General features: G+C 45.4%; 1 protein-coding gene across 2 annotated transcripts; it reads left to right on the plus strand.

Annotated features, from left to right (window-relative positions):
* Window positions 1-4499: 4499 nt before the first annotated feature.
* HOXB8 (homeobox B8) lies at window positions 4500-8845 on the plus strand. Of its 2 annotated transcripts, none has more exons than XM_079951202.1 (3): window positions 4500-6319; window positions 7265-7667; window positions 8798-8845. In XM_079951202.1, the coding sequence occupies exons 1-2, from the start codon at window positions 5893-5895 to the stop codon at window positions 7570-7572; spliced, it is 735 nt and encodes a 244-aa protein (XP_079807328.1). In that variant the 5' UTR covers window positions 4500-5892; the 3' UTR covers window positions 7573-7667; window positions 8798-8845. The 2 variants fall into 2 exon arrangements, with proteins under 2 accessions (XP_079807328.1, XP_079807329.1); XM_079951203.1 differs by having other exon boundaries at window positions 4502-6319; window positions 7268-7667.
* Window positions 8846-10811: the final 1966 nt, after the last annotated feature.

A 10811-nucleotide genomic window follows, 5' to 3' on the forward strand; every position in this document is an offset into this window, starting at 1 on the left:
TAGGGTATAAATTTCTGAAGGTTAAGGAACTAAGCAACTGTAAAGCAAACAAGAGTAGAAAACTTTCAGAAGCTCCTAAATTACTAGAATGTCTTGAGAGAGAGAGGAGGTGAGGGGGATGGAAGAAGTAGACAGACGTTTGTGCCTTGTTTACTCAGAAATTGGGGGCACTTTTTTAATAATAATAAAAATAATGTTTTTAGGAAGAGAGAGAGGGAAAGAAAGAAAGAAAGAAAGAAAGAAAGAAAGAAAGAAAGAAAGAAAGAAAGAGAAAAGTCTACATAATTTATCCCCCTCTTGTGAATTCTGTGAAAATCCAGCGTTCTGGATCGCTTCGCCCTTTGTGTGGCGCTTCTTATCACTTCCAAGCTGCCAGCATCCTGGATCATAAACTCACAACAAACACACACAAACACACACCATCATATATATACACACACACCCCAAAGTTCTGGCGAGACGTCTGGGTTTAGAAAGCCTTTCTCCACTCTTTTTAATCTATTTACAACCCGAGCTTTCCCCCATCCAGAGCAGAATACTTCAATTGTTTAGTCTCGGGTTTTGAAACAATAGTGGATTTTTTTTTTCCTTCCCAAAAGCGGAATCCCAGCCCCTGTCTTTTATTGCTCTGAAAACGACCGGCTGGGAAGTAGCTACTGCTATACAGCAAAGCTTGAGGTAGGGCTGGGTGGGGTGGAGTTATTCTTCGCAATCACAAATATACACGGGATCTTATGATTTTAGAAATGATTTATCGTGTGCAACAAGACTTTAAAACGCACACAAAGGGGGAGAGACAGAAAAAAGAAAAAAGAGATCCATAAAAGCGCGCGCGCACACACACACACACACCAAATCTTCATCTCCCACCTTCCCTTATTATTGGCTTGTACGTTTCTAAAAGCGCCTTACTTGGAATGGTCGTTAGATGGCGCTGTTACTCCACTTTTAGAAATCACCCAGCCAGCAGCTTATTGGATTTCTTTCCCTCTCGAGTCCGCAACACCTTGATTTCATTAGGAACAATAAACGGAATTGCTGCTCAAAACCTTTGTGAATAAATCCTCCAGCATAAAATATAGGGTTAATTATGGCGATTTTGAGGTTTCTTCTCGAGAAGGTTCTTATATGTTCAGTCCATTGGAAGAGAGACATCCACAAAGATTTTAAAAGCTTGCTGCACGAATGCAGCAGGAAGATCTCCTGCGCAAGCCCCTTTGCAACGAAGAGGGACTGGTGATCTACGGAACAGCTCCAGCACAGTTCCCATTCATGTCCATTTCACGCCGTATGTGTGCGCTGGGTGACCGGATCCTGGCCTGAAGAGGCTATGTGAGTGTGTGGTCAAGGAAGGAAGCAAACGTTTAAGAGCACAGAAATATAACCTTAGAGGGTGTTGTTTTGCTCCTCCACTGTTTTAGGGCCGTTAAAAGGTTATGGTGATTATATTACAGTTTCCAAAACAAAACAAAAAATGTGTTTTGCAAGAAAGAAAGCAGATGGGTCGCAAATTTTGGGAGAGGGCAGGAAAGGTCCATTCATTCCACAAGGACCCCATTATACTTTGATGGGAACCTCTGTAGTACATTATATGACGAAGACAATTCAGACAATCGCAAGTATCCCCCAAAACCTTATAGGATTATTCAATCAACTTGTTTTCTTAATGCGCTCACCCAGACATTTTGTGAACCCTGACCACACATATTCCTATGTATGTGTGTGTTTGTAAATATATAAATAAGAAGAGGTGTGTGCTTAAAATGAACCTAAAACATAGATGAATTTACCCTTTCATGTGACCCTTTATAAATATTTTCTTGGTCTAAGAGCACGAACACCATAAAATTATTCGCTTAAAAAACCCCAAAATACTTTCAGATCTGTTTCGCTGCCCCCACTCCCCAAAAGCCTCAGATGAAAATGCAAGGGGGCATTATTGGATATAAAACACTGCATTTGTTAGACAGAAATAACATGACCAGAAAACGGGAGTATTAGGAACGGAACCATTTTAATAAAGGCTTTCTAACGAAAGTTTACAGCTTTTGTAGACGTATTTTGAAGAAGAATGCAGCAGATTGGCGACATTCGATACACAGTTTTGTTAAAGGGCTCAGAGCCTAATTTTACAACAGTACAAATCCAAAAGGTGGGGGGGGGGAGAGAACAAGAAAATGAAATGCCACCCCTCCCATGCAAATCACCCATTCCACCCCAAAGGCGAATTCCAGCAAATCCTCGCTGTATAAAAGCTGCAATCCTTTAGCCATAAGTAGTTTTGTGCAAATTAATAGGAAGCCTCTTTTAAAAACAAACAAACAACAACAACAACTCATGGAGCTATAAAGTAATGAGAAGTTACAGTTTACGAAGTGATGTATTTTGGGGGAAGGTTTGCTAATAAATCTTCCCTCCGCTGGGTATTTGTAAATTATGTTCCCACTTTCTCTTGTGGTTTTCTCCCCCACCATAATAAAAACATTTTCCTTTCATCAGAGGTCCCTAGTACAGTATGCCGGTGATATAATGCAAGCGACTGCTTCAAGATCCATTGGCGGCGCTTTGTTGGACATCATGCACTAAACTCTACTGCGCTTGGTAAAAGCGTTAACTTCCAAGACAATTTAGCACTCCACTCGCCAATCCCTCTCTCGTCTTGATACGTGTATGCATATCTATGTGTGTGTGTACACACACACACACACACACACACAGAGAGAGAGAGAGAGAGAGAGAGAGAGAGAGAGAGAGAGAGAGCTAATAGTTAGACTTTTCACATGTTGGTAGTTATGCATTTACAGGTTACTAGTCATACACGAGGATGCCACACTTGTCTATCACGAAGGAGGCTAGTTTTTTGTTAAGATGTCAGCAAATCCTACTGTTTGCAAATTTATACAGACACACTCATCTTCAGGCAATGGTGATGGGAGAAATCACCCCGCTCTTTCCGAAATCTTCTTAGTTTGAAACTTTTGGGCAGCAATCTCCAATCACTAGGGAATAATCCCCTCTGGACACAGTGGGGTTTACTCCTGAGCAAACATGCACAGGATTGTGCTATAAAGCTGGGATCCCGTATGCGCTTACCTGAGAGTAAACCCCATTGCATTCAGTAGTGCTGACTTCTGAGCAGGCTTGCCTAGGAACTCAAACATTAAATCGTTCACAATAGTGGAAGGGAAGGAAGAGCCCGCTCTTATTTTGTTCTATTACTTCGTGAATTTATGGGTTGTTATAATCAAACTTTCTTCAAAAACTCATTTGTTATGCTTAGTGGGTAGTAAAAGAGAATATATAAAAAAAAACCTTTAAAAAAGAGAGATAAAGAAAAGCCTGCATTTAAGGCATCTCAAGCAGTTAACGCTCCAATTGCGTGGGATTGTAGGTTTGGATCAAATTCCTCTTTTACGAAATAAAGCAAAATAGATTTTACTTTAAAACAAATAAGCCTGGATAAGCTTTAAATGCCCTTTCTTTCTTTCTTTCTTTCTTTCTTTCTTTCTTTCGTCCTCAATTTAGATACAGGACCATAGTCGGAGTTACCTCTTTCGAATGGTACAGCTTTAAATATTGTTTTCAACATCAAAGCTTTTAAAGTTTAAAGGGATTCTATTAGGTTTCGGGAATCTTTATTGGGGGTGTTCTGGGGGGCTGAGATGTGCCTGTTTTCGCCTTTGAGGTGTAAACAATATAGGGCTGCTGGGATGATGGCGTGGGTAGTGGGCGGGAGGAAGAATTTAGATAGACCCAGGGCAAAAGAAGAGAGGTTCGAATACCCCAAGAATTGGGGTATCTCAGCTTAAATGTGTTGTAGAAATGAACTTCATGTGGGGTGGCGGGAGGGGGGAGAGGAGGAAGCTTATAGGGATGCTTCTATTTGGAGAGGCGGTGATGGCTAGGACAGAGGTTTTTCGGAGGTGGGGGTCCGAGAGGAAGCTCCGATGTCTTATGATCTGATGAAACGTCTTCATAATAGTTGCTGACTACGTTAAAGGGTTCCTAGAATTTACCCCCTGTGTGCTTATATCAAGAGAAATTGTCGAGTTAGCATGTTAAAAGCTGAAAGCAACTTTAACAAACGTCAGTATAAAACAGAAATACACTCCCCCCCCCCCATATTCCACCCCCTGTTCAACCTCAACACACCTCTCAACGCACACCCTCTTCCCAGTGTTAAAAGCACCTGGTGTTCTAAGTTTTCTGGGGGTGGGAGGTGGGGTGGCGGTGCTGAGAGTGGGCTATTATGAATGCCCATAAATGTGGCGTTTTGGAGGTGATAAGAGACGCAACATCGCATCTTCTCCTATGTGGAAGGAAAGGGAGGGAGGGAGGGAGGAGGAGGAGGAGGGAGAACAGGAGGGTAGGGGGGGGGGAATAGTAGAGAGAGCCGAAAAGTCAATGTTATATATGAAAAACTATAATCATTTTAATTCAGTATTGACACCCCAACATCTTGCGATAATGGAGTTTAGGCGCCAATCGAAGCCTGGGTTTTTATAGCAGTAGGGGAAAGAACTCGTAAAAACCCTTTAACAGCTTTTTATGTAGTGCGATATAACCAGCAAGAACATCTCCGGGTGTGCGCGTTTTTATTTATTTATTTAGTTGTTGTTTTGCTTTTGTTTTTTATTTTATTTTATTGCGCTTTATAGTTTGTTAAACAGTTTACGGCCCCCTCATTTCTGGGGGGAGTTTTTTTTTTTTTAAACAAATGGGCCATTTCTTTCTTTTCGTGCTGATAGTTAAACCTTTATCAATAATAAGGAAATTGATCATTAAAATGTTAAATCTGACTACCTCGTTTGTTTTAAAATATGTTGAGGCTACAGGACGCCGTACGATTTGATAACTTGGTATTAAAATACCAATTACATTTATAGGAGGCTTTTAGAAAAAAACGGGTAGCAATTAAATCCGGCCTCTTTTTACAGTTTTCCAAAGCAACCCTGACATTTTCCAAAGGCTAAAACTGCCTCGTTAAAATAAAATAAAATAAAAATTTAAAAAATGGAAATTAACGATGGGAGCGAAGCCTCTCTTTAATTTTCCAACCCTCCCCAAATATCAATCTTTTGGGTGGGCTTAGGTAGATGATTTGTCGTGAGGCGAGAGATATCTCATTAACGTAGATAGTTTAGCATATTTAATCTCTATATTTACCCCACCCCCCCTCGCTCCCTCGCTCTCTCGCTCTCTCTTGCGCGCGCCCTCTCTCTCTCTCTCTCCCCCTCGCTCGCTCTCTCTCTCTCTTTCCTCCTCTGTCTCACTCTCCTTTCTGCTCGCAGGCTGTTCAGAGTCCGTGTGGAGTACGTGGAAACCAATAGGATGACGGTTCCGTAATAGATGCAAATGATCCAGAAAAGACACTGGGAAATATGAACAAACTCATTTGCTCCGAAGTAAATCACGGAAAACTGTTTATGAACTGGCACCTCTCCTTGGAAATGTAAAGCGAGAACTCTTTTTAAGTGCCGATTTTTTTTTTTAGGGGGGGCTGAAGAAGAAGGAGGGGGGAAAGAAGAAAAAGGAGAAGAGCGAGAGAGAAAGACAGAGCGAGAGAGAGAAAGAGAGAAAGGAATAATAATAATAATAATAACAATCACAACAACAACAGCAACAACAACAACAACAGCAACAACAATAAAAAAGGAGAATCCGATACCATGTACTGTGGCAAAGAGTTTTGATTCAATCCTCGGGATTTTTCCCCCCCTTCTTCCTTTCTTTTAATCTATGTATATCTGTATGTATCCCTGGAAACCACAAAGACTCGTGGGTTAGCATCTCATCGCTTCCATCTGATTCCGTGGCTAAATATCCTGTGGCTTTTTGATAGACCCTCACCTTGTTACCTGCCTCTTTACCTATTTAAAACAAGCTATTTATATGACAATGAGCTCCTATTTCGTCAACTCCCTCTTCTCCAAGTACAAAACCGGGGACTCCTTGCGCCCCAACTTCTACGACTGTGGCTTCGCCCAGGAGCTCGGAGGGAGACCGACGGTGGTGTACGGGCCGAGCACCGGGGGCACCTTCCAGCACCCCACCCAGATCCAGGAGTTCTACCACGGAGCATCGTCTCTCTCCAGCTCCCCTTACCAACAGAATCCCTGCGCCGTAGCGTGCCACGGGGACCCCAGCAACTTCTACGGCTATGACCCGTTGCAGAGACAAAGCATCTTCAGCGCCCAGGAGTCCGACCTGGTGCAGTATCCCGACTGCAAGCTCGCCTCCGCCGGCCTGGGAGAAGAGGCGGACAACTCGGAGCAGAGCCCGTCTCCCACGCAGCTCTTCCCGTGGATGAGACCGCAAGGTGAGGAGGCATCCTAGAAAGGGCCCGTCGCCGCCGCCGCCCAGCCACGGCCGAGGCATTTTCTGAACCCATAAAACTAGTTAGCCCTCCTTTTTTGCCCACCTCTTCCACGATCTTCCTCTCTCTCCAACTCCCCTCCCCTCGCCCCCAACCCTCGGTTACTTTTTACTGTTTTATGAGCGTAAACTTTTGCACCTCTCAATTGCTTTATCGCTTAATTACCCTGAAAGGGGAGCCGTTTTCTCCTGAATGGGGAGAACTGGACTTCTCTCCCCCCCCCCCTCTTTATTTCAGTGTGTGAGAAGCCTTCCCTAAAGTTTATGGTACTTTTACAACCTCCGAGACCCCCTTTTTGTGTCTCTCCTTCACCTCCTCCCTCCTTCCTTTCCTCCCTCCCTCCCGGGCCCTTAGTTGTTATCTTTTAACCCTCTGGAGAGCTGGTGGGGTGTAGGAGACGGTGGTGGCATTTCGACACACACACACACACACACACACACACACGCACACACCCTCTGTATAAAGGAACTGGCAAAAGAGGGTTCTTGCAAGTAAACTAAGATGCTGCCCAGGGACGCGCGGGTGGGGGGGTTCGCCAGAAAATGACCCGGTTAGGGGGAGAGAGGGGGGAGTGTTGGGAGCAATATTTCCTTTCAAGAAAGCAGGCTGGTATTGCAGGGGGGGGCGGCCAGAGCGCATTTGTGGTCCTCGATGTCTCCCTCCACCCTTCCCTGGATAATCACCCTCCCCCTTTCAACGTTAGAGAAGGGCAGTTCCTCCCTGCCTTTGTGTGTGAGTGTGTGTGTGTATGCATCCCTCCTCTCTCCTGCACTCTCTGCCCCCAAAGCAGTTTTATGTGTCTTCTCTCAACCTCCCTTTTTTCTCTCCCTCTCTCCTTCTCTCTGTGTGTCTCTCTCCCCCTCCCACCTCCCTCTCGCAACACCCCAGCAGCCGCCGGACGGAGGAGAGGCAGGCAGACGTACAGCCGCTACCAGACCCTGGAGCTGGAGAAGGAATTCCTTTTTAATCCTTACCTGACCCGCAAGCGGAGGATCGAGGTGTCGCACGCTCTGGGACTAACCGAGAGGCAGGTGAAGATCTGGTTTCAGAACAGGAGGATGAAGTGGAAAAAGGAGAACAACAAGGATAAGTTCCCCAGCAGCAAATGCGAACAGGAGGAGCTGGAGAAACAGAAAATGGAACGGGCGCAGGACGCGGAGGAGGCCGGAGAAGCACAGACGGGGGACAAGAAGTAGGAGCTGGAAGAGTGGACAGGCAAGCCCCAGGAAAAAAAGAGAAAGAAATAAAGAAAAAGGCCCAACCTTTCGTCCTTCCATTAATGCCAGTTAATGTGAGAGGTGGCTGGGGTGGGCTGGGGTGGGCTGGGGTGGGGGGAATCTCAACACTGCTTAGGGGAGGAGGGGGGAAAACTCCCCTTTTATTGCTGTAAAACAATATAGCTGTGAGCGTCCTCTTCTCCTGGTTGTCCTTTGATACCCACAATGAACTATATCTATATTTAAAAAAAGAAAAAAGAAAAAGAAGACAGATTCTTGGAGTCTTTTTAGCCTTGTTGCTCTTTTTTGCGTTTTCTTGCCAGTTAAGAATTAGTAATAGTGTAATGCAATAGCTTCTGTTAACCATGACTGTGAAAAGGATTTCCTTCCCTTCACCCCCGTCTCTCTCTCTCCCTCTCTCTCTCTCTCTCTCTCTGCCCGCCTCCCCATCCTTCCTTCGCTCCCTCATTAGGAGACACACACTTCTCAGTGCTGTGGAAACGATGTACAAATGATATACTGCACTTTGGGAAGACTTACTTTCTTCTCTGCCTTTCTTTCTTTTTTTTAACTTTCCCCTCTCTTTCGCTCCGTCCTGCCCACTCATATTATATATATATAAATATAAATATATATAGAAATTATGTGAAAATGATACATAGTGCACTTTTAAATCAACATCTCTCATCTCTTCTCCCTGCCTCCCTCCTCCTCCCTCCTCCCTCCTCCCTCCCTCCCTCCCTCTCTCCTCTCTTGTTGTGGTTAAACTCTTCAGGAGGTAGCTCTGAAAACACACACCCGACAACATGAAACTGCCTATTTATGCTGTAGTCGTCTCTCTTTTTTCCTGTGGTTCATTTCCCCCCTTCCTATTTTTGGGTCCCGTTTTTGGCTTTGTTTCTGCGTTTGTCTTTTTAAGTGTATCTTTAAAAAAAAAGGAGAAAAATTAAATAAAAATTAAATAGAGAGGTCCCCCCTCCCCTTTTCCTTTTAGTTAGCATGCACACAGTGGAAGAAGTTGTAAAAAAAAAAGTATTTCCCCTTTCCCTGGGTTTTTTTTGGGGGGGGTTTCTTTCTTCCCCCTTAGGTTTACTGTGGAAAAAAAAGAGAATGTATACTGTATCCGTGAATTACTTTATGGGGAGGGCGGGGAAACTAATGCTATATTTTGTTGTTCTCTCTTCACTTTGTTCTATTGTCTTAGCTGGAAGCGGCGGAAGAAAGGAGTTACAATAAAGTTTACAAGCCACAATTTCCCCCGTGACATTGTTCTTTTCTTCACCCTGCTTTAAAATTTCCTCTGGGACGTCTTGGAGAGAAAGTAAAAAAAAAACCAGTAAAAACCCCCAAACCGACCCAAATGCAGCCAAGCCATTCCTACTGTCACCCAAGGAAGCCTTTGGAGAGACACCGAAGGAACTCGTGGCTTCTGGAGAACATTGCACCTGAAGCGCAGCAAGGGCTTGCGAACCAGGGGAAGCGAAGGGGGAGACTTGGTTGTCCTTTTGAAAAGTACTGCAAGCATGTATTTCATGCGCTGTGATGATGGAGAGGTTTGATGAAGGCTCACTGTGCCAGGAAACTTCTAAGTGTGTGTTTGTGTGTGTGTGATTGTATTCTGTCACCGCTGGATTCCAGCTCCCTTGTTCCTATGGTGGCGATTCGCCCCCTTCCCCTCTTTGGGTCCCTCGGAGTCTGTGGCACGTTGTCAGTTTGGCTGCCCTCGGCCCCCTCCCATGATGAGCGTAAACATGATGTATACAACCTTCCTATTCGCCCCCCCCCTCTTTTTTTGCAACTTAACCTTGAAAAGAAGGACCTCTGCCAATCTCTTAACTGCAAGGCCATCTTTACTCTTATTTGTCATAGAAGGCTTTGATAAGTTTGACTGGAAAGTGTGCCTTTCCATTTCTCCCTCCCCCTCCCCCTCCCCCTCCCCCTTTTCTTTTGGAAGCTTTCCTTGCTTCCCCAGCAGAAAGCAGAGTAACCAGCTGGTCACATTTTCCTTCTCACTGTAATTGAGTCCAGCAGAAGAGCTGACACGCTTAAATAGAGATCTGTTGTAATCTTTCCTCCTCCCTCCCCTTCTTTCCCCCCTCCTCCTCCTCTTCCTCCGCCACCAGAAAAAGCAAAGCCAGCTCCGAGACCCAACGCCTGTGGCAGTGGAATAAATTACATGCATAACTGAACGGCGTTTAGAAGGGGAAATAGGCAAGCTTGGGGGGCGGGCGGTCAAAAGAGAAATATTAAGTATCACTGCGGTGGGGGGCCGATTTGTTGGCGGCAGTCAGATGGTGAGTCCTTTTGTCTGTGTGTGTGTGTGTGTGTGTGTGTAAGAGAGAGAGAGAGAGAGAGTCAATGGAACTGTATAGTATATCTAGAGAAACCCGCCCCGAGGTCGTGGGATAGGGAGGGCTATATACCTAGTCTGCCTTTTTATCGTGTATGTGCGGGCGCGCGCGCGTGAGAGACAAACAGAGAGAGTGTGTCTGTACGAGAGAGAGTGAAAGTATGTGTGGGAGAGTGTGTTTGTGTGTGTGGGAGAGAGGGGCAGGGAGGGACTGGGGAAGGGGAGGAGGAAAGTAGTCTACTCGTGGTCAAAAAGGACAGTCTCCTACTTTTACCTGCTTCTTTATAGAAGAAAGAAGGTATACTATCTCGCAAGAGGGGTCTTCTATGCTAGCCTCATTGGAATGAAGGCAGCCCACGTAGCCTCCCATTCATTGCGCTGAAGCTTGCCCGGGAGAACTTCCCGCTAGCTGTTTTTACCGACAGAATGGGTCCTCCCCGCCCCCTCCCTCCTTTTTTTCACTGTATTTTTCTGCCTCCTTCTCCTCTTCCCATCTCTTCCCCCCTCCCCCGCCCACCTTGCAGGTCTCTTCATATATTCTTCTTTTCTGTTCTCTCTTACCCTACCGCCCCCCCCTCCCCCTCCACAACCACTGCGCCCGCTTTTCCTGCTAGTCTTACTTGAGCAACTGATATAACCGGTGGCTTATTGACTCGTGTGCACATTTCGTCTCCTTCCCGCTTCTATCTTGGGAGGTTTTGTATCCTATCATCAATAATGCATCGTATTTTATAAATCCCAACCAGTGCTCCATACTGTGTTTTTTCTCTCTTCCTTTTCCATATTACAAGGGTGGGGGGGACACGGCTTGAGAGGTGAAGGATGGGGGGGGGGGAGGGAGCGTTGGAGGGGAGGGAGGAAGCTAGGC

The sequence above is a fragment of the Podarcis cretensis genome (genome assembly GCF_951804945.1).
Source record: "Podarcis cretensis genome assembly, chromosome: 13".
In the NCBI taxonomy this organism is placed as follows: domain Eukaryota; kingdom Metazoa; phylum Chordata; class Lepidosauria; order Squamata; family Lacertidae; genus Podarcis; species Podarcis cretensis.

Excerpts from the sequence above, each read along its gene's own strand:
- HOXB8 (XM_079951202.1), top strand. The coding sequence starts at position 5,893 with ATGACAATGAGCTCCTATTTCGTCAACTCCCTCTTCTCCAAGTACAAA. Across the intron at positions 6,320-7,264 it reads CCCGTGGATGAGACCGCAAG|CAGCCGCCGGACGGAGGAGA; the intron begins GTGAGGAGGCAT and ends GCAACACCCCAG.